This window comes from Oncorhynchus mykiss, chromosome 3 (assembly GCF_057628025.1).
Source record: "Oncorhynchus mykiss isolate SJ-2025 chromosome 3, ASM5762802v1, whole genome shotgun sequence".
Taxonomy (NCBI): Eukaryota; Metazoa; Chordata; class Actinopteri; order Salmoniformes; family Salmonidae; genus Oncorhynchus; species Oncorhynchus mykiss.
The window spans coordinates 32,261,037-32,285,494 of record NC_143024.1 but is presented as its reverse complement, the minus strand read 5'-3'; the positions used below and the strand labels follow the sequence as shown (position 1 = coordinate 32,285,494).

General features: G+C 43.0%; 1 protein-coding gene across 2 annotated transcripts in view; it reads left to right on the top strand.

Moving 5' to 3' along the window:
* Positions 1–20,000, top strand: part of si:dkey-12j5.1 (uncharacterized) — a 37,514-nt gene extending 17,514 nt beyond the window's left edge. Inside the window, exons 9-12 of one of the 2 annotated variants that reach the window (XM_021593073.3) lie at positions 1,923–1,976; positions 4,420–4,560; positions 15,424–15,645; positions 19,447–20,000. In XM_021593073.3, the coding sequence (XP_021448748.3) occupies positions 1,923–1,976; positions 4,420–4,560; positions 15,424–15,600 (372 nt within the window). In that variant the 3' untranslated portion in view covers positions 15,601–15,645; positions 19,447–20,000. Of the gene's footprint in view, positions 1–1,922; positions 1,977–4,419; positions 4,561–15,423; positions 16,346–19,446 lie in introns of those variants that run through there. The other variant, XM_021593069.3, reaches the window with a different exon arrangement.
* Positions 20,001–24,458: the final 4,458 nt, after the last annotated feature.

Genomic DNA, 24,458 nt, shown 5'->3' with positions numbered 1-24,458 from the left:
ATGCCTCAATGCCTGTCTGCGTGCTTTATATAGCAAACCACAGCCACATGACTCACTGTCTGTAGGAGTGAACCATTTCACAATTTTTGTGAATGGGTGGTGTACCTAAATATATGGCCACTAAGTGTATATTTCCACACTATAATAATCCTGTGAAATTGTGAAAATTATCATAATGCCCTTTTAGTGTAAGAGCTGTTTGAAAAGACCACCTAAAGTATCAGCCTGTTTTGGTGGGATGCAGTTTTGGCCTACTTGGTGACATCACCAGGATGTAAATTAGTTAGACCAATAAGAGTTCCAAACCTTGCTGCCTTTCAGTTTTCCCCTCCCCCACTCAGGCCAGTCCTAGCTAAATTCTTGCTTGAAAACTTCCTCTTTTCTAAGAAGCTAATTTAGTTTGTTTTCAATTAAAATTGTCAAAAATAATCACAGTAAGGTACTTAATTGTTACCCAGAAATGATTTGATATTGATATGAAAAATAAATAAAAATGCTGCATTGGACATTTAGGTCAATACCAAGTGTCAAATGAATCACTTTAACCTCCTGTTGTATGAGTGAAAAACAAAGGTACAGGAGTCTGACTGAACAGACTCTTCAGACACACAAGCATGCTCACGGGTACACACACACACACACACACACACACACACAGAGTTATAAATTAGCTACTCCCAGGAGGGAGGTTTCTAACTGGTCCTGAAGCAAAGGGGACGACATGTTTCGTGTGTGTATTTGTTGTTGCTGTTGAGTAATCTGCAGGCAACGTTACTAAACAGAATCATTTTACCAGAGTGCTGTGCACGGATAGGGACAAGACAAATGACTATAACAGTCTGGGGGGCTGTCTCTCACACACAAACACACACACACACACACACACACCGTTTCAGAGACAGAGATGCAGGAAAACCAAAGCAACTGTGAATGACAATCAGTGTATTTCAACTAAGTGAATAATGCAGGAGGTACATGGATATAAAGAACATATAAACAGGTGAACGTTCACACAGGAAGGATATTTTGTCCTTGCAAGAGGTAGTGTCATGACAGCCAGTCTTAGAGTTGAGTTGTTGTTGTTGTCATCATGGGTTGTCGTCAGTGGAATGTCTGTCTATCTGTTGTGAGTCTGTTTTCTTGTAAGCCGTTACTCAGTGGTTGGCTCCTTAGAGGTCTGGAACTAACACCGATAGTTGGGTGTTTAACTACATCAGCTAAATAGTTTATTGATCAACCTCAGCGCTAATACAAAACATGTACTCTGTAGACCATCAGGAATGAGATGTTGATTTCCCTCTAATCAGAATGTGTTAATTAATAAAACGTAATACCTCTCAGCAGGTAATCAGCCTCACAATGAATCAACACACACACCCTCCGTCTCTCGCATGCACAAGTGATGATAAAAAGTGGAAGAGGGATGAAGAAAATGGGACAGGTGAACTCTTTGAAGAGAAAGAGATGCGTGAGATTGTGTACACTGGGGAGGGGTAAGGTGAACTAGTCTGGAATCATCAGGACAGGAGGGCGTGGACTGGTGATCAGGTCCATTGATGAGGACTAGCTATTGACCATGACCAGTTCTGTATTGGTTGTTGAGTTCAAGGAGTATTGAACAGGAGGGATATTGACAGATTATTGATAGTAATCATGAGATTAGCTTCATTGTGTATTGATGACTGTGTAAGCTGTCTTGTTGCTATTGACGACCGTGTCTACAGAACCCTGGGGTTTGAGTCTGATCAGACTCTCTGATCACATCCATTGATTAGGGTGGCAGAGAGAGCGAGATGTGTGTGTGACAGGAAACACCTCGCTCTCTAACTCCACACACAGTGACTCAGGCTAGGAGCAGGATGTGTTTAATGTATAATGAACAATGGAAATGATGGTTTGTGTGTTTTTATGATTTCTCTCAGACAGCAGTAGATGTGTTGGAGGGTCTACTAGAGGAAGATGACGAGGTGGTGCAGGTGAGTCATGATGTCAGTTTTTTTTATTTATTTTTTACAATACAAAACATCCACATACAAATGATAGCATACAGACCCACACAAACATCAACAGCATCACCCCTGCCCAGGCCCACCTGTTCACACCCCTGTCTCCAGCACTCACATCACTCTCTCCGCCACATGGCATCAGAGTGCACCATTTTGTTTCTGTCGCCCACGCACTTTCAACATTTAGACAATAAAGCATTTTATATGAAACTTGGGGCGGCAGGTAAACTGGCAGGTAGGGGCGTTAGGCCAGTAACAGAGAGGTTGCTAGATCGAATCCCAGAGCTGACAAGGTAAAAATCTGTTGTTCTACCCCTGAGCAAGGCAGTTAACCCACTGTTCCCTGGGCGCCGATGATGTTGATTAAGGCAGCCCCCGCCCGCACCTTTCTGATTCAGAGGGGTTGGGTTAAATGCGGAAGACACATTTCAGTTGAATACATTCAGTTGTACAACTAACTAGGTATTATGGTGTCCGTTGACAGCTCTTTGGTCTTGGCCATAGTGGAGTTTGGAGTGTGACTGTTTGAGGTTGTGGACAGGTGTCTTTTATACTGATTTTTTTTGTTTTTAGGAAGTGATTGGTTCTTGAAAGAATATGTTACATTTTCTTCCATATTGTTAGTGTTCTTAACTATGAAGTTAATGTTTTTAGCTTTATCCTTTTGAAAATAGACATGTGAAAAGATTCTGGGCTAGTTTTCTTTTCTGTGTGTGAAGTGAGCAGGAGACACACCTGCAGCCTCCGTTCAGTTCTCTCTGCTCCTGAGCCATATTAGTATTCTTTGCAAGAGGTGTGTGTGTGTGTGTGTGTGTGTGTGTGTGTGAGACGATCTAACCTCAGTGTGCTCATTCTTTCTCACCCTTCCTCCTACACACCTCGGCTGACAGATTGAGAGCAGTCACTTGCTCAACCTTTGAACTCATTCAGGAGACACCTGCTCTAAGCAGAAACACACACACACACACACACACACACACAGAGTTTGAACTCCTATGAATATACAGTAAAGTGTTTGTTTTGTCAGTAGTGTTCCCGAGCACCATCAGAATAACACAACTGGAAATAACGATGACACAACCTAGTCTAAACCCTCTACCCACAGCAGCTCAAACTGTTTTGTGCCAACCATTCTTTTTGTAAGTCACCCACCTCGGTAACTCATGCATTGTTAATGGACCCAAACAGCTGCCAGTAGTCAAGGTGGTGGTACCTAACTAACTCCCTGTACAATGTAGTACTTTGTCAACAGGTTTGGGAAACTTGGAATTCTGACTCTTTCTAAGTCGACCTTTACGTAGACCTTGTTAAAACTATTAAAACTCTCTAGAACCAGATGGTATCTGTGACTGTTGTCTCGTCCAAGAGGACTGATTGACACCTCCTTACTGTAGACTTATCATTAAGAGAGTAACGTGTGGGTGTTGTGTGGATTCTCTTGAAGTTCTTAATTAGCTGTCTCGTTAAGTTTCTGAGACGAGTGGTGGGTGTGTGAAGAGTGTGTGTGTGTGCTTAGTTTAATACAGCCATAAATACGAGCAAAACAGACCATATTTCATAAACACTTTCAAAGAGACTTATTCTAATGGAGTTTCTTTTGAGGAAGCAAAGACATTCTGATTGAAGTAACAACCCAGATCTAGACACGCACACATAGGTCAGTGCGTGTATTCAAACCGCTATGCTCAACTTAAGTTACAGAGTTGTAGATCCGGTCATGAAGAGGATGCTTCTAATAATTGTATAATCATTCAAAAGGCAAAGTTATGTTCAACCTTCAAGCCTCTCGTCTTCATGGGTGTGTGCGTGCATGCATGGGTCTGCTGATAGAGGTGGAGGTCGCCGTTGTTTTCTGCTGTAAAAAGAATAGTAAATGAGGGGAATGTTAATGTCCTGCTTCTGCAAGAAGTGTGGGTGGCTGATCCTTGTCCTCAGATGAGACACACACCCACACACACGTTTCTAAAGTACAAGTGTGCTGTAGGTGGAAGGATGAGGGTAAACTATGTAGGGTGTGTTTCATGTGGATGTGTACAGTATTGGTATGAGGGAGAGAGAATACAACAGGTAGTTGAGAGGAGAGAAGGAATGGAATGTGTGTAGCTGTGTTTCGTCCTTTAGTCTGTAAGTGGTGTGTGTGTGTGTGACAGCGCTTTCAGATTGGCGTGTGGAGACGAAAGTTTGTGAAGACAAACTACAGCAGCACAGGCCCAGCTCGTTACCATAGTGGCAGCTCATGAGGATGCTGTGAGCATTTCAATAAGTGCCTCCGGTGTGTGTGCGTGCGTGTGTGTGTTAAGCCTGTTTGTCACAGTTCCAAGTACAGATTTCACGTGGACTAGACCGTTAAATGTGCTTCCCCTGTCATAGCTGAGCTCACTTAATAAAACAGATTTCTTTCTCTCTCTCACAGGTGTGGTATCTCTCAGGCTGGGTGTGTTACCTACAGATGGAGGAGAGAAGAAGGGAGGAGAGAGAAGAGAGCGATGAGGAGAGGGAGGAGCGTGAAGCGTTGAAGGAGGCAGCCAGATCTTACCTGACCAAAGCCAAGAAGGTAAACACACACACACACACACACACACACACACTGATGAGGCTTATTGATGTAAGTCTGTTTGGTTGATATTGTACTGTCAGCTTGTACAGTCAGTAATACATGTGTATGTTACAGAGCTTCACTGCTGGAAGTGAATCTGACATTTTAGCCCTATCTTCATTGTTTTCTTACCTCGGGGAGCTATGTGTCGGTCTTAGAATTTTGTGTGTTTTTGTGTGTGTGGTGTGGATGTGTTTAACTATACTTGTGGAGACCAAAAGTCCCCACGAATAGTAAACAAACAATGGTGGTTTAGGGTTAAGGTTAGAATTAGTTTTAGGGTTAGGAGCTAGGGTTCATTTTTAAGGTTAGGGTTATTAGGTATGGTTTTGGGGTTATGGTTAAGGGTTAGGGAAATAGGATTTTGAATGGGACTGAATTGTGTCCCCACAAGGTTATCTATACAAGACCTGTGTGTTTTAGTTATGCGCGGGCCAGCTGTTTGTTCAACCGCCCACAATTGCTAATAACCCATCCGCAACCCCCAACCTATGTGCAACCCCCAACCTATGTGCAACCGCCAACCATCCGACCCGCTAATATAGAAAATGAGCTGTACAGTCAGAGATGCTGGAACAATTTTCTGACTGGGGGTGCAGGATTTATTTTTTACGCCTAATTTCGATGGGCCTATTTTTCTGCTTTCCAAAATTTTGTTATGCGATTTGTTACTCAACTTGTCTATAATTAGATACATGCAGCTTCTGTCATTGTACTTGTTGCCAAACTTTTTATAGTCCCGTACCCCTTCAAACATTCAACCTCCAGCTGCGTACCCCCTCTAGCACCAGGGTCAGCACACTCTCAAATGTTGTTTTTTGTCATCATTGTAGTCTGCCATACACACTATACAATACATTTATTAAACATAAGAATGAGTGTGAGTTGTCGTCACAACCCGGCTCGTGGGAAGTGACAAAGAGCTCTTATAGGACCAGAACACAAATAATAATATTATAATAATCAATCATGTTTTATCTATATTTAACCATCTTACATATAAAACCTTGTCCATTGAAAATTGTGAATAACTCACCACAGGTTAATGAGAAGGGTGTGCTTGAAAGGATGCACATAACTCTGCAATGTTGGTTTGTATTGGAGAGAGTCTGTCTTAAATCATTTTCTACACACAGTCTGTGCCTGTATTTAGTTTTCATGCTAGTGAGAGCTGAGAATCCACTCTCACATAGGTATGTCGTTGCAAAGAGTATCAGTGTCTTAACAGAGCGATTTGCCAAGGCAGGATCTGGCAGTGGCTTCTGATTTAAATAACATTTTCACAGAACCGCATGTTGCAATTTTGATTAAGCTCTCTTGTTCAGATATCAGTAAGTGGACTGGAGGCAGGGCATGAAAGGGATAACGAATCCAGTTGTTTGTGTCATCCGTTTAGGCAAGGAACCTGCGTAATTGTGCACCCAACTCACTCGGGTGCTTCGCTATATCACATTTGACATTGTCCGCGAGCTTGAGTTCATTTGCGCACACAAAATCATAAAATGATGGAAAGAGCTGTGTGTTGTCCTTGTTAATGCAGACAGAGAAGAGCTCCAGCTTCTTAATCAAAGCCTCAATTTTGTCCCGCACATAGTTTGTATATAGTTGCTGAGAGTCCCTGTAATCCTAGATTCAGATCATTCAGACGAGAAAAAACATCACCCAGATAGGCCAGTCGTTTGAGTAACTCGTCATCATGCAAGCGGTCGGATAAGTGAAAATTATGGCCAGTGAAGAACTTTAAGCTCGTCTCTCAATTTAAAAAAAAACAACATGTCATTACTTTGCCCCTTGATAACCAGTGCACTTCTGTATGTTTTAAAAGCATTACATGGTCGCTGCCCATATTGCATAGTGTAGAAAAAACACACTTGTTCAGGGTCCTTGCTTTAACAAAGTTAACCATTTTCACTGTAGTGTCCAAAACGTCTTTCAAGTGGTCAGGCATTCCCTTGGCAGCAAGATCCTCTCGGTGGATGCTGGCGTTACCACTGCACTATGTCTCCCTGTCATGGCTTTTGCGCCATCAGTACAGATACCAACATGAGCAGCAGCTACTTTTGGCTACATACGGACCGTTAGTGGAATTCCCGCAAGAGAGTAACAGTTAATGTGATTGGATGTTAATTATTTGACTAGGCTACATGTTTTTGACACTGTGTGTGTGTGTGTGTGTGTATACAGTGTGCCAAAAAAAGTATTTAGTCAAGTTCTCCCACTTAAAAAGATGAGAGAGGCCTGTCATTTTCATCATAGGTACACTTCAACTATGACAGACAAAATGAGAAAAAAAATCCAGAATATCACATTGTAGGATTTTTTTAAATGAATTTATTTGCAAATTACGGTGGAAAATAAGTATTTGGTCACCTACGAACAAGCAAGATTTCTGGCTCTCACAGACCTGTAACTTCTTCTTTAAGAGGCTCCTCTGTCCTCCACCTGTTACCTGCATTAATGGCACCTGTTTAAACTTGTTATCAGTATAAAAGACACTTGTCCACAACCTCAAACAGTCGCACTCCAAACTCCACTTTGGCCAAGACCAAAGAGCTATCAAAGGACACCAGAAACAAAATTGTAGACCTGCACCAGTCTGGGAAGACTGAATCTGCAATAGGTAAGCAGCTTGGTTTGAAGAAATCAACTGTGGGAGCAATTATTAGGAAATGGAAGACATACAAGACCACTGATAATCTCCCTCGATCTGGGGCTCCACGCAAGATCTCACCCCGTGGGGTCAAAATGATCACAAGAACGGTGAGCAAAAATCCCAGAACCGCAGGGGGGACCTAGTGAATGACCTGCAGAGAGCTGGGACCAAAGTAACAAAGCCTACCATCAGTAACACACTACGCTGCCAGGGACTCAAATCCTGCAGTGCCAGACGTGTCCCCCTGCTTAAGCCAGTACATGTCCAGGCCCGTCTGAAGTTTGCTAGAGAGCATTTGGATGATCCAGAAGAAGATTGGGAGAATGTCATATGGTCAGATGAAACCAAAATATAACTTTGGTAAAAACTCAACTCGTCGTGTTTGGAGGACAAAGAATGCTGAGTTGCATCCAAAGAACACCATAGCTACTGTGAAGCATGGGGGTGGAAACATCATGCTTTGGGGCTGTTTTTCTGCGAAGGGCCAGGACGACTGATCCGTGTAAAGGAAAGAATGAATGGGGCCATGTATCGTGAGATTTTGAGTGAAAACCTCCTTCCATCAGCAAGGGCATTGAAGATGAAACGTGGTTGGGTCTTTCAGCATGACAATGATCCCAAACACACCGCCCGGGCAACGAAGGAGTGGCTTCGTAAGAAGCATTTCAAGGTCCTGGAGTGGCCTGCCAGTCTCCAGATCTCAACCCCATAGAACATCTTTGGAGGGAGTTGAAAGTCCGTGTTGCCCAGCAACAGCCCCAAAACATCACTGCTCTAGAGGAGATCTGCATGGAGGAATGGGCCAAAATACCAGCAACAGTGTGTGAAAACCTTGTGAAGACTTACAGAAAACATTTGACCTCTGTCATTGCCAACAAAGGGTATATAACAAAGTATTGAGAAACTTTTGTTATTGACCAAATACTTATTTTCCACCATAATTTGCAAATTCATTAAAAATCCTACAATGTGATTTTCTGGATCTTTTTTCTCATTCATTTCTCATTCATTCTCTCACCTATGATAAAAATTACATGCCTCATCTTTTTAAGTGGGAGAACTTGCACAATTGGTGGCTGACTAAATACTTCGTTGCCCACTGTATATGTGTGTGTGTGTGTGTGTGTGTGTATATATATATATATATATATATATATATATACATACATACATACATACATACATACATACATACATACATACATACATACATACATACATACATACATACATACATACATACATACATACATACATACATACATTACATACATACATACATACATACATACATACATACATACATACATACATACATACATACATACATACATACATACATACATACATACATACATACATACATACATACATACATACATACATACATACATTACATACATACATACATTTGAAGTCGGAAGTTTACATACACTTAGGTTGGACTCATTAAAACTAGTTTTTCAACCACTCCCCAAATTTCTTGTTGACAAACTAGTTTTGGCTAGTCGGTTAGGACATCTACTTCGTGCATGACACAAGTCATTTTCCCAACAATTGTTTACAGACAGATAATTTCACTTATAACTAACTGTATCACAATTCCAGTGGGTCAGAAGTTTACATACACTAAGTTGACTGTGCCTTTAAACAGCTTGGAAAATTCCAGAAAATGATGTCATGGCGTTAGAAGCTTCTGATAGGCCAATTGACATAATTTGAGTCAATTGGAGGTGTACCTGTGGATGTATTTCAAGGCCTTCCTTCAAACTCAGTGCCTCCTTGCTTGACATCATGGGAAACATTTTTAAAAAATCAGCCAAGACCTCAGAAAACAAATTGTAGACCTCCACAAGTCTGGTTCATCCTTGGCAGCAATTTCCAAATGCCTGAAGGTACCACGCTCATCTGTACAAACAATAGTACGCAAGTATAAACACCATGGGACCACGCAGCCGTCATACCGCTCAGGAATGAGATGCGTTGTCTCCTAGAAATGAACGTACTTTGGTGCGAAAACTGCAAATCACTGCCAGAACAACAGCAAAGGACCTTGTGAAGATGCTGGAGGAAATGGGTACAAAAGTATCTTTATCCACAGTAAAACGAGTCCTATATTGACAAATCCTGAAAGGCCCTCCCCTCCGCAAGGAAGAAGCCACTGCTCCAAAACCGCCATTTAAAAAAGCCAAGACTACGGTTTGCAACGGTACATGGGGACAAAGATTGTACTTTTTGGAGAAATGTCTTCTGGTCTGATGAAACAAAAATGGAACTGTTTGGACATACTGACCATTGTTATGGTTGGAGGGAAAAGGCTGGAGGCTTGCAAGCCGAAGAACACCATCCCAACCGTGAATCACGGGGGTGTCAGCCCCATGTTATGGGGGTGCTTTGCTGCAGGACGAACTGGTGCACTTCACAAAATAGATGGCATCATGAGGAAAGGAAATTGTGGATCTATTGAAGCAACATCTCAAGACATCAGTCAGGAAGTTAAAGCTTGGTCGCAAATGGGTCTTCCAAATGGACAATGACCCCAAGCATTCTTCAAAAGTTGTGGCAAAATGGCTTAAGGACAACAAAGTCAAGGTATTGGAGTGGCCATCACAAAGCCCTGACCTCAATCCTATAGAAAATGTGTGGGCAGAACTGAAAAAGCATGTGCGAGCAAGGAGGCCTACAAACCTGACTCAGGAGCTTTTCGCAGCTCTTCTCTTATTGAATTATATGCCGACATTGTCCTTTTTGCCTCAGTAGACCAACGTGAACTTTTTCTGCCTGTGTTCCCAAAAGCATTTGGCAATTGCTGTGTATTTGGCGCCTATACAGTTAGGCCCTGAAGCTTAGACTTACGCACTGACTTCAGATACAAATAATTAAACAAAAACCCCAATGTAACCTATAGTTATGAATTGCACAAGAATTATACATTTTATATGATTTTTCTCTTTATTCATCCCGCCCGCCTGCCACCCACCAGCCCTTAATCCACAAAATATTTAATGACCATAAACCTGCCCACCACGCGGATATAACTATGGGGACTGTGGGTTAGCGGCAACCCACGCGTTACTAGTGTGTGTGTGTGAGAGTCTTCCCTCATAACAGACCAGTGTTTGTGAGCGTGCTAATTATTAAAGTGTTCAGTCTCAGAGTTAGTCAGAAAACCTGAAAATGTTAATGAGGCCTAGTTCACACTGGCTTGTTTAGACACAAGTCCACTTCTAGCATACTTAATTATGTTGATAGCACTCTTTGTGTGAGTGTGCATATTTAATTAAATTGTTGCATGTCTGTGTATGTGTCTGTGCACATTTGATTATGTTTGTTAGAAATGTCTCCATTATTCATTTCCCCTCTGATGAATGTGCTTCGCCACATTACTTCTAAAGAGACAGACCCTGTTTCTCTTCGGCTCTCATGGAAGTTTACAAGGGGGTTGGATGATGGTTGACCTTGACACCCCTTCAACCTTCCCTCAACCCCTCTTAGAGGAGAGAGGAGGAGCTGTAAACTCCTAGCCCCTTATAAAGCCACAAATGGCTGTATGCAATTTGTATGTTTGTCACAGGACACGGGCATGAACGCCATGCATACTGTACACATATAGACACACAGACACACAGGTAGTGGTGTGAACAGTACATGTCTTTGGCAATTTATCTCTCTCTAGGGGAGTCGTACACACATACGTGCACACACAAGGGTTTCTGTTATCTGACAATAGCTGGCTTTTGGAGTAAAATATATTTTTCAGCCTTTAAATAAATCTGTCCAGCGAAGAAAAGAATCCCATGGCAAAATATAACTTTTTGGAAATACCAGTTGTTGTAAACATTTGACCACTCACGCTTAATGGTCTATACGTTCATTTGCATAATTTAGTGGAATTAAATTGGTGCGTGTGTACGTTCGTTAGTCGCTATGTTTATCACATGCTCACAGCATACAGACACAGAACCTATTAGAGGAAAATCTGTCAGACAGCATGAGAGCTGCTGCTACAGCTTCTCAAACAGCTCATTAGTTGCTGCTGGAGTTGAACATGCTTTTATAAGCCCAATCATTCTAAATCAATTCTAAATCTAAGATTTAAAAAGAGCTAGGCCTACTATTTTTATTTCTTAACTGGTAGGCCTAATTGAAGCACGCTTCCCATTCGCCATTCAAGTGCATGTAGGCAACTTTAGGCAGGGTTCAGGGCGTCGCCCATCACTTTGCAATGAGCTGGAAGCCAGTATGCATTTTGAAACCTGAGCATTTTACTTCATATGATGAGACATGTCTTGCCTTGCTTCAAAGTAAAATCCGACCGTAGAACTGGGGAGGCAATTATTTATTTCTTTGTCCAGTAGCCAAAGGCACAATCATAGTCATATTAGCAACCCATGCTAGTTGTTGCATCTTTAAATCTCCCCTCTTTCTAAATTTCGACAGATTCTTACCTTGTCAGCTCAGGGATTCAATCTTGCAACTTTACGGTTAACTAGTCCAACTCTCTAACCACCTGCTTCAGGAGCCAGCCTGTTACGCGAATGCAGTAAGAAGCCAAGGTAAGTAGCTAGCTAGCATTAAACTTATAAAAAAACAATCATAATCACTAGTTATAAACTACACATGGTTGATGATATTACTAGTTTATCTAGCGTGTCCTGCGTTGCATATAGTCGATGCGGTGCACATTCGCGAAAAAGGATTGTCGTTGCTCCAACGTGTACCTAACCATCAATACACAGAAGTATATATTTTTAAACCTGCATATTTAGCTAAAAGAAAGGTTAGCAGGCAATATTAACCAGGTGAAATTGTGTCACTTCTCTTGCGTTCATTGCACGCAGAGTCAGGGTATATGCAACTAATTGCAAACTAATTTGCCAGAATTGTACATAATTATGACCTAACATTGAAGGTTGTGGAATGTAACAGCAATATTTAGACTTAGGGTTGCCACCCGTTAGATAACATACGGAACGGTTCTGTATTTCACTGAAAGAATGAACATTTTTATTTTCGAAATGATAGTTTCCGGATTCGACCATATTAATAATATTATTTCTGTGTGTTATAATTAAGTCTATGATTTGATAGAGCAGTCTGACTGAGCGACGGTAGGCACCAGCAGGCTCGTAAGCATTCATTCAAACAGCACTTTCGTGCGTTTTGCCAGCAGCTCTTCGCAATGCTTCAAGCATTGCGCTGTTTATGCCTATCAACTGTTTAAGCCTATCAACTCCCGAGATTAAGCTGGTGTAACCGATGTGAAATGGCTAGCTAGTTAGCGGGGTGCGCGCTAATAGCGTTTCAAACGTCACTCGCTCTGAGACTTGGAGTAGTTGTTCCCCTTGCTCTGCAAGGGCCCTGGATTTTGTGGAGCGATGGGTAACGCTGCTTCGAGGGTGGCTGTTGTCGATGTGTTCCTGGTTCGAGCCCAAGTAGGAGCGAGGAGAGGGATGGAAGCTATACTGTTACACTGGCAATACTAAAGTGCCTATAAGAACATCCAATAGTCAAAGGTATATGAAATACAAATCGTATAGAGAGAAATGGTCCTATAATTCCTATAATAACTACAACCTAAAACTTCTGGGAATATGGTAATATTGAAGACTCATGTTAAAAGAAACCACCTGCTTTCATATGTTCTCATGTTCTGAGCAAGGAACTTAAACGTTAGCTTTCTTACATGGCACATATTGCACTTTTACTTTCTTCTCCAACACTTTGTTTTTGCATTATTTAAACCAAATTGAACATGTTTCATTATTTATTTGAGGCTAAATTGATTTTATTGATGCATTATATTAAGTTAAAATAAGTGTTCATTCAGTATTGTTGTAATTGTCATTATTACAAATAAATAAATAAAAATCGACCGATTTAATCGGTATCTGGTCCTCCAATAATCGGTATCGGCATCAGCATTGAAAAATCAGTCGATCGACCTCTAACGTGGATAGTAGATTGACATAGGCTAGTGATTGTTCTGTTCGTTACTCATCTTGTTGGCTGAGAAAAAGTATATGTGGCGGTTATTCTAACATCTTCAAATTGCTCATCGGAATTCGGTAAGCACACCGTTGCATTGTCGACTTGCGTGTTCTGAGTAACCATTATCTAAATGCGAGTTCTGTCATTCTGAGCACCGTGGGTGGACGCCCTAATCCGGTTACGCACCCAATGCATATATGTCCGGTAAATCTCTCAAATGTCCGTGAAGTTAATTCCTAACAAAAACCCTGACGCGCGCACACACACACACTATTAACACTTCACCACTCCTGGAGTTCACTCACTCTTTTCAACCACAGCATTAAAATGACATCACACACACACCCTCAAAGCCATTCATACCCTAAGGGATCGCCTCTAGCTCATCAAAGAGTAAAACGCTTGACCTCCACTTGCTCCTTCCCACACACTCATTTATACACACACACATTCACTCTTTTACTCCACGCACATAATGCTGCTGCTTTTTGTGATGTTTTTACTGTTGATTTCACTTCCTCTGCTGTTAACCATCCCTCAGCCTCTACTCCACCTCTCACATCATTCCCTACCCTGCTCTCCTCGTCTCCTGAGAGTGTGTGTGGGTGTGTTTCTAGGTTGGAGTTTGAGCAGTGATCTGTCATACAGACAGGAAGGTCACTTGTGGAGCAGAGAGAGAAGGGGGGGATGGAGAAGGTGAAGAAAGAGGGATGAAGAAAGTTGTGTGGGTCAGGAGGAAAAGGTGAAGCATGAGGGAGTGGAGACACAGCAGGAGAGATTTGTGGGAAGTTTGAGAGGAGCTGAGATATGAGAGGGCGATTGTGATTTAGAGGGAGGTGAGGAGAAAGTCCTTGATCTCTATTAGAGTCACCCAAAGAAAGAAAGTAAGTATATCATTCATTTTGCCTCAAGGGCACATTCGACTCTCGCTTTCACAATGAGTTTCACTCTCGCTTTTTATGAGATGTGCCATTTATTGTATGTACACTTAATCAACCTGAACCTCAGGATAATAGATAGGGATCTGAGGAGGAGAGAGAAAGAGGAAGGAGAGATCGAGAGAGGGTGAGATAGTTAGTGTTAATTTCCCTCTCTCTTCACAGGTCAACACCCTCACCCCCTGTCACAACGGCTTAGGAAAGATGTGTGTGTGTGGGGGGGGGGGGGGAAGTGGCCAGATGTGCCTCAGACTCCAGACTTTGAGGGAAAGCTTCTTCTTCTCACACACAGAGAAAGACACAAACACTCTCACACATACACACCACACAGAGCAGCCAACCTGTGAAAGAAGGGAGGAAAACTTGCATTACTCTAAATGAGAAATGTGTTTAATTGATTGTGTGGCTTTGCTGAGCTCAGCACTCTTCTCTAATGTATAACACTGTTTATTTAACTAACTGCTATCGCAATGAAAAATGATACTCTCCTGGCAGATGCGTTCCGCTTTCTGTATGAATATTCCATAAACGTCACAACTTAAGTTGAATAAGTACATTTTATCGATATGCCATGATACTCAAGTGATCAACTTGAAAATGAAGGACATCAACTGTCTCCAAATGAGCTCCTAAGGGGCCAAGCGTCTTCGGTCAGGGCCTACTGCTTGGTGACTGTTCCTGGGGCAACACCAACGCATGCACGTACGCTCACACAAACTTTTTTGGCCGGGTTACACTGGCAGTGTGAAGGTGATCTGTTCCTTCGGCCGTTTGTACTTTGTGTGCGTGTGCACCTGCGTGCATGCCTGGATGAGACAGAATAATGCAGTTCAGCCCAGATTCTCAGACCTGCTTATCTCCCTCACTAGAGGAGAAGTTGTTTCGAGCAAAAGGAATGTGTGTGTGCTCGTGCGTGTGCTGATTGCTGTGGTGGTGGGTTCCGTTCTGTTATCAGTCAAGTGCTTCCACTCAGGCAGAGAGTTTTATGCACCGGGAAATCTACTGGTCCCGTCTACAGCTTTTGTAATGGTCCCGCTTCACAGCACATTTCACTGAGATAACAACAGCAATACTGTGTATGTGAAAGAGCACAGAGAAAAATCCTATACGCTTTCCTTGTTCTGCTGAGCCCAATACCCAAGGAAGGAGGCATTTTTCACCTTAAGTCCTGGTGGAAGTGTGCATGTATGTAACAAATTGTGTGTCTCTCTCTCTCTCTCTCTCTCTCTCTCTCTCCAGCTGTATGTGAAGTTGCACTGTGACGACGGACCCATACTGGAGCACATGGAGCAGCTGCTGGTGGAACTGGGGGGTGAGACAGAGGAGGAGGAGGAGGAGACAGACCCTGCCCTGGATGAAGACTTTGAGCCCAGCAGTGACGATGAGGAGGAGGAAGAGGACGCCATGGAACATTGACCACACCCCTCTCTCTCTACCAGTGATCTAGTGGTAAAACTGTGGGTTAGTACACGCTGAGACGTTCGCGGTGAATAAAGTAACACTCTCTATGTTTCCAATGTCTTTTTCTGCGATAGGTGGGGAAATAAAAAAGTATGTAAACAGCGTTTAGACTGCATACCACTCTCTACTTTTATAGTGCACTATTAACTCGGACATTAAATAAAGGTAAAGTTTATAAAAATGTAGTTTTATAAAGACCTCTTACCCATCTCTGTACACCTCACAAACTAGACCCAGATGCAACACTTTGTTGGAAAGCTGCAGAGTTGCGAGTGCGACAGTCGATGGGCCCTTGAGAGAGGATGAATGGGCCCTTGAGTTTTCTCTGAATCTTTCTCGCTCGCTAGATATTGTCTGTATCGTGTTCTCAGAAGTGCCTTTCTGCTGTTCAACCCTGAGTTTCCCAGAATCATATGACTTCTCTCTCTGTCATATTAGTGCTGAATTGTTTTCAATATTAGAAAGGAGTGATTGACATGTCGACTCGAGCTTTGTTTCCATTGCCCTGGAAATAACCAGATAAAAAAACAACTTATACTGTTTTGAGAGAAAAAGACAAAGAACAATCTGCTTCTTTTTTTTTTATTTGTGTTGTAATAATGAGGTGAATTTTTGCTTCCCTTCATGACCCAGGCTCACTTTAGAAAGAGATTCCAATATGAATGTGACCTGCTAAAATAAAGAATTAACACAGAACAGATTCTGCAGTGTTGTAGAGTTCATGAGAGGAGTGAGCATTAAGAGATGGATGAAGTTTCAATGTCACATGCACAAGTACAGTGAAATGCCTTTCTCGCAAGCTCTAACCCCATCAATGCAGTAATCAATAACAATGTAATACTCACAATAACAAGGTAGAACAAAAACACACAAGATATAACAATAAAGAAAATGATCAAGTCAGCACACTATATACAGTTCCAGTACCATATTTGCATGTTAAGGGATACTGGATCGATAGAGGTAGATACTGTATGGATTAGGGGTAAGCTGACTTGGCATCAGGATATATTATAAACAGTAGCAGCAGCGTATATGATGATTGAATGTGAGTGGGTGTGTGTAGTCAGTATAAATGTATGTGTGTGTGTGTGTGTGTGCGCAAATTATGGAGTGAGTGTTTGTACTGAATGTGTTGGAGTGTAAGTGTGTAGGGCCATTGTGTGTGTGTGTGCATAGATAAGAATAATATACAAGGGTCAAATAGTCCATGTAGCCATTTTGTTAGCTAACCAAAGAGAGAGGTGAGAGGAGTGACAGATGAAGAGAGTGAGGGTTGAGAGATGGGTGTTGTACACACACACAACTCTCAAACACAATGTTTCTCTCTCAAGGACCTTTAAGGCTTTATAGAAGCAGAATGTAGGAAGAACGGGTTGAGACAGGTGAGTGTTATTCAGTTGGCCCCATAGGAGAACACTTTTTGGTTCCAGGTAATTCATCTTCACAGAACATGCAACTTCTGTAAATCAGCCAATAAAAAGTCATTTTCAAACGTTTGCCAAAATTAAATTAATGGGGAAACACCATTCTAAACAGTGCAAATGAGGCGTGTGGTTCCATATCAAATGAAAGTTTATTTGTCACCATATGCAGATGAGCAGATGTTAAAACATGTAGAGTGAAATTCATATGTTTTTAGCACCATAAGTGCAGTAAATGTCTAACAGTACAATATTAAAGCACATAAACAAGAAACAAAAAATTAAGAAAGCTGACCTGGCTGGAAATATCAGAATGAGAAATGTCAGAGTCCACAATATAAATACTTGGTGTGTGTATAGACAGCATGGACAATATGTAAGTAGGAAAAGGTATGTACAGCAGTAGCTATACAGGATGAACTATGTCAAGAATACAGTATGTGTACTGTAAATGTAAAGTGAGTATTCAATTAACTTAGTCTCTCACGTGACAGAAATGAAAATGAATCTAAAGATATGACAACTAGACAGGCTTGCTAACATGACTAGGATTGTGCCTTTGGCTTCTGGACAACACAAGAAAGTTGATATGAAAACCAATAGAACAGGAAAGAAATGCTAGTTTCAATGGCATATGAAGAAGTCTTTATAACATTGTGTCTGTGTTTCTACGGTCAGATTTTTCCTAGGCTACCTTGAAGCAAGGTAAGACATACCTCATAATATGAAGTAAAACATTCAGGTTTCAAACCTCTTGAGGATAGGGGAGACGCTAGCGTCTCAACTGGCCAATTGCTGGGGGAAATGCGGAGCGCCAGATTCAAATAAAATGCTATAAAATTCAAACTTTCATTAAATCACACATGTAAGATACTCAATTAAAGCTACACTCATTGTGAATCCAGCCAACGTCAGATTTTAAAAATGATTTTTGGCGAAAGCATAAGAAGCTATTATCTGATAGCCTGCACCAGCAGTAAACAAAGGAGCTAGCATAGCAGGTGCTACACAAAACACTGAAATAAAATATAAAACATGCATTACCTTTGACGAGCTTCTTTTGTTGGCACTCCAATATGTCCCATAAACATCACAATTGGTCCTTTTGTTCGATTAATTCCGTCCATACATATCGAAAATGTCCATTTATAAAGCACGGGGGTAGCCGCTAAATATGTATAGTGGCCAAAGAAAATGTCCGAAGGGCCTCTTAAGCCAGCAGTCCAATGTGCTTTAGATAGCGAGCAGGCCGCAGATTAGCGGCTGTGCGTTCAGGGGTCGTTAGCTGCTATAATTCCAGGTGGGATTTCTTTTTTTAATAATCATTATAAAAATGTGAAAATTAAATAAAAAAAATAGGTTCGGAGCTTGTGGTAGGAATCCGGAGATATCAAGAAGAATAAGTCCGACTAGCTCTGGTTTGAGTTGCGCTGTACAGACTGGCGAGAGTTGTCCGGGATAAAGGTAGCTGATGACCGTTAGCTGGCTAGTTTATGTTGGAGAGATTCCAGTAATAGAGGCAAAGAAAAATGCGTTGGAGAAAAAGCAGGACCACACCACATTGGGTGAGGCGGGTTGCAGGGGAGTATTTTGAAGTAAGGGTTTAGAAAAATATATAAATATATATATATATATATATATATATATATATATATATATATATATATATATGGGACATGACAAGACGAAGGACAAATACGTCTGACTGCTACGCCATCTTGGATCAAATGAGGACTAATAAAAATTCACACGGCTCAATTTAATTCCACAAAATGTAGCAAATTAACATATAGACCAATAAGCATGACGGTCAAATGTATTTCCATCTACTAATATTTCAATGACTGTATAAAAAGCATTATTTTGCAATGGGATTGTATTTTCTCCTGATCAATTTGGCCGGCAAAATTTTATTTATTGGCTAAAAGCCGGAAATTACGGATAATAGAAACCCTGGTGTGTGTGTGCTTGCACGTGTGTGCATAGATGAAGCAGACAAATGTAGTTCAGCCAAGATTCTCAGATCTGCTTATCTCCATCACTGCAGACTAGAGAAGTTTCATTTTGGAGCGAAATGAATTCATCCGTGTGTGTGTGTGTGTGTGTGTCTGTTTCTGTGTTGTGATTGCTGTAGCATATGCATGTGATAGTAGGTTGTTCTGTTATTGGTCCAGTGCTTCCACTCCGGCAGAGAGAGTATTACACACAGGGAAATCTACTGGTCCCACCCGACAATAGGTTTTTATAATGGTCTCGCTTCACAGGGTATTTCACTGAGCCCAATACACCAGGAAAGAGGCATTTGGTAGCAGTCACATTAAGTCCTAGTGGAAATGTGCATGTATGTAACAAACTGTGTCTGTCTCTCTCTCTCCAGCTGTATGTGAAGTTGCGCTGTGATGACGGACCCATACTGGAGCACATGGAGCAGCTGCTGGTGGAACTGGGGGGTGAGACAGAGGGGGAGGAGGAGGAGACAGACCCTGCCCTGGATGAAGACTTTGAGCCCAGCAGTGACGATGAGGAAGAGGACGCCATGGAACATTGACCACACCCCTCTCTCTCTAGCAGTGATCTAGTGGTAAAACAGTGGGTTAGTACACGCTGAGACGTTGGCGGTAAATAAAGTAACACTATGTTTCCAATGTATTTTTCTGCGATAGGTGGGGAAACGCTTGGGCAAAATAAAAAAGTGTGTAAATGGCGTTTAGACTGCATAACCCTCTACTTTTATAGAGCACTATGAACTAAATAAAAAAAATCAACTTGAATACTGTTTGTTCTTTGTATTCTCCTCTCAATCTGATTCTTTTTTGGATTCGTGTTGTAATAATGAGGTGAATGTTTGCTTCCCTTCATGACCCAGGCTCACTTTAGAAAGAGATTCCAATATGAATGTGACCTGCTAAAATAAAGAACTAATACAGAACAGATTCTGTAGTGTTGTGAGTTCATGAGTGGAGTGAGCATTAAGAGATAGAGGGGAGAGGAGGTGGAGAGGTGAGTGTTGTAGACACACAGGCATGGTCACTAACTATAATTGTTTTGTTTCTATCTGTTGTGGTCTAGTACTGACATTTTGCTAGCTAGGGCCATCTACTTTAAGTGCTGCCTGTCTTCCCAGTGGTCTACTTGGTGTGTGAACTGCTGACTGCTCATAATTTGCAGATAGTTGTTGACACATCAACCAGGATCAAGGGGCAGGGCAATTTGTGACTTGTTTTGGTAATCAATGGCTGTATTAGAGGGGAAGTGGTTTCACCTCTCCTAGGCAATCAGCAATTAGTATAGGGAGGTGTGCGCTCCACCTCTGCTAGGCAATTAGAAATTAGTGTTAGTTCTTCAGTTTCCCCTGGTTTCTCAGCGGCAGCTGTAAGTGACGATCGTGTCAGTTTTGTCAGAAACTAAGAAGGTTGATGAAACTAAGACTGTTATTCGAGGAAGGAAAGAGAGGAATGGTCCACACCACGCTCTCACTTGAGGATCTTACCTAGTTATTTACACACACATGCTTTGTCAGCTATGTGTGTGTTTTCTATACCCGTTTGCACCTCTCCCTGTAGGCTTCAGAGACGCTCCCCACCCCTTGGCTTCAACCCTTCTAATTTAGTGTACCCTGCACGCGCAACCCTTGTGGAATTCTGGGTCTCTGGCAGCATTTGGAATTGCTGATTTGCGGTCAAGAACACCGAGTTCATCTCTGCCTATGCTGTCCTTCAGTCCCTTGGCTTTTTGGTCCTGACGGAGACATGGATCACCCCTGCTGCACTTTCTTCATCTGACTGTTTTCTCTCATAGTCAGAGAGCATCTGGTCGTCGCGGTGGTGGCACAGGTCTACTCATTTCTCCTAAGTGGAGATTCTCTTTTCTCCCTCTCACCTGTCCATCTCATTATTTGAATTCCATGCTGTCACTGTCACTTGTCCACTCAAGCTTAACATTATTGTCATCTATCACCCACCAGGTGCACTTGGAGAGTTCCTCAATGAGCTTGACATATTGATAAGGTCATTTCCTGATGGCTCACCGCTCTTCGTACTAAACCTCCTGACGTCTGCCTTCGCTTAATTTCTTTCTAACTCTTTCCCCTCCTTGCCTCTTGACCTCACCCTTTCCCAATCCCCTCCAACTCATAAGGCAGGCAATACCCTTGTCGTCATCTTTACTAGAGGCTGCTCGCCTACTAGTCTCACTGCAACCCCTCCAGGTCTCCGATCACTACTTTGTTTCCTTTTCTGTCTCCCTTTCCTCCAATCCTAACCAATCAGCCCCTACCCAGATGGTCATGCGCCATCAGTCGTCACTCGCTTTCCCTCTCTCTCCTCTTCTATCCTATCATCTCTTCCTTCTGCTAACTCCTTCTCCCTCCTGTCTCCTGATTCTGCCTCTTCGACCCTACTCTCCTCCCTTTCCGCATCCTATGAATCGCACTGTCCCCTTTCCTCCTGGCCGGGTCGGCCCTCCCCTCCTGCTCCGTGGCTGTGACTCACTCTACCTTTTCCTCTATCCACTGCTAAAGCCACATCACTCTAAATGTCAAGCTTCTGCCTCTAATCCTAGGAAACTCTTCCACCTTTCCCCCTCCTTAATCCTCCTCCTCCCTCTTTGCGAACCACTTTGTCAACCACTTTGGAAAAAAAAAGTTGACAGCCGCTACTCATACACTAATAAGTCCACTGGTCTCACTCTCACAAAACTATCGTATGTCTCTTTCTCCCCAGATGACATCCTGCGACTAGTGAGGTCTGGCCGCCCGACAACCTCCTGGCTCGACCCCATCTCTGGAGACCTTCTCCCATTCCTCACTTCCTTCATCCTTGACCCTAACCAGTCAGGCTTCAAGACGGGTCATTCAACCAAGACTTCTCTTTTGTGTCATGGAGGCTCTCCGCACTGCCAAAGCTGACCATCTCTCCTGGTCTCATCCTCCTAGATCTATCCGCTGCCTTCGACACCATGAACCATCAGATCCTCCTCTCCACCCTCTCACGGCTGGGTGTCTCAGGCACTGCACACTCTTGGATTGCATCCTACCTGGCAGGCCTCTCCTACCAGGTGATGTGGAGAGGATCTGTTTGCACCACACTCACTACTGAACTACTGATGTCCCCCAGAGCTTGGTTCTAGGCCCACTTCTCTCTATACACCAAGTCACTCAGCACCGTCACATCTCTCCTATCATTTCTATGCAGATGACCCCCCCCCCCCCCCCCGCATCTCAAGCTCAACCGTGACGATACGGAACTGCTCTTCCTCTTGGGGAAGGCCTGCCTGCTCAAAGACATCTCATTGCAGTTGACAACTCTAGTGTCGCCCTCCCAGTGCAAAGAACATTGGTGTGACACTGGACAACACACTGTCCGTTCGCTGCAAACATCAAAGCAGTGACATGATCCTACAGGTTCATGCTCTACAACAACTGTAGAGTATGACCCTACCTCACACAGGAGTTGCAGGTCCTAATCCAGGCAATTGTACTCTCCCATCTGGACTACTACAACTCGCTGTTGGCTGGGCTTCCTGCTTTTGCCGTCAAACTCCTGCAACTTATCCAGAACGCTGCAGCCCGCCTAGTTTTCAACCTTAAGTTCTCTCATGTCACCCCGCCCCTCCGCATACTCCACTGGCTTCCAGTTGAAGCTCGCATCCACTGCAAGACCATGGTGCTTACCTACAGAACAGCAAGGAACTGCCCCTCCCTGCCTTCAGGCTATGCTCAAACCCTACTCCCTGACCCGAGCACTCCATCATGCCACCTCAGGTATCTTGGCCCTCCCACCCCTACGGCAGGGCAGTTCCTGCTCAGCCCAGTCCAAGCTCTTCTGTCCCGTCACCCCAGTGGTGCTGTCCTAGCTTCAGGGGGAAGCTAGTTCCAGAGTCCCTGCCCATCTTCCAAAAACATCTGAAACTCTACCTTTAAACAGTATCTTAAATAATCCTCCTCACCTCAACAATCCCCCCCCTCTAGCTCTGACTCTACTGATGGCTACGTTATTTATTATTATATAAATATTTTTTTAAATTGTACCCCTTTTTCTCCCCAATTTCGTGGTATCCAATTGTTTTAGTAGCTACTATCTTGTCTCATCGCTGCAACTCCCGTACGGGCTCGGGAGAGACGAAAGTTGAAAGTCATGCGTCCTCCAATACACAACCCAACCAAGCCGCACTGCTTCTTAACACAGCGCGCATCCAACCCGGAAGCCAGCCGCACCAATGTGTCTGAGGAAACACTGTGCACCTGGCAACCTTGGTTAGCGCGCACTGCGCCCGGCCCGCCACAGGAGTTGCTGGTGAGCGATGAGCTAAGGATTTCCCTACCGGCCAAACACTCCCTAACCCGGATGACGCTTTAAGTTAAGCTTTAAATTAAGTTTGTACATGTAGGTGTAATCGAAAACGAACCTGGAAATCGTTGAATCAGACCTACCATCTCGTCCCGCCCATGAACAGGTAGATGAGCAAGAAGGCTGTCTAAAATATCCAGTGTCTCTGAAGTTTTCAATCTACCCTGCAGTATGCAATTGTCGGGACCAAGAACATCTTCCTCCTCATTGCATGTACCTAGCATGACAAGAACCCAGCGAAATATCGGCCAAAATAACACGTTTTACCGTCCTCTGTAGACTCCCACTGTTCAGCCTCAGAGGAACGTGCGTAATAGGGTTTTATCAAATTTACATGGCACAGTTGGTGTGCTTTTCTCCGTTCTGGAATGGCAACTAGATAGTTTTGCTCAGTGCACTGGCTCACAACCGTATATGGACCTTGAAACTTGGCTTGGAAAAGAGAACCAATATTTGGCAGCAGAGCAAGAACCTGGTCACATGGACTAAAGTGACGAGGCTCAGTTCACCGATCAAATATGCCTTCATCCTCTCCTGTGAAGATGATAGCTTCTCTTTAGCCATTTCACCAGCGGCGTACAGGCATCGCTGGAAATCACACACATAAGATAACAGGGACTGAGGAGGCTCGGGAGACTTCCAGTCATCCTGGAAAACAGATACAAGTCCACACAGGCTTTGTCCAACACAAGGTCATTTGGACTTGCTCTCCTGTGTAACCTCCCTAGCGGCTAACAGTAACCAAGGTAACCCCTCCTCCCAATCCTTATCCATCTCTGTTTGATGGAAACGTTCCAGTGCTCCTTGACTTTGTGCGTGATAGGCGCTAGACAAATTGTGTTTAATATGAAGCTGTTGGAGAACCTGACCAAACAGATTAGAGGTGAAATTAGATCGTGGATCACTCAATGAACTTAGGGATCACAAACAGTGAGATACTTAGGCAAAGCTTTTAGCACAGACTTAGTCGTGATAGAACGGAGAGGATAGGCAGCAGGAAACCTAGTGGAAACCTAGAACGAGGCAGAGGACCAATAATCAG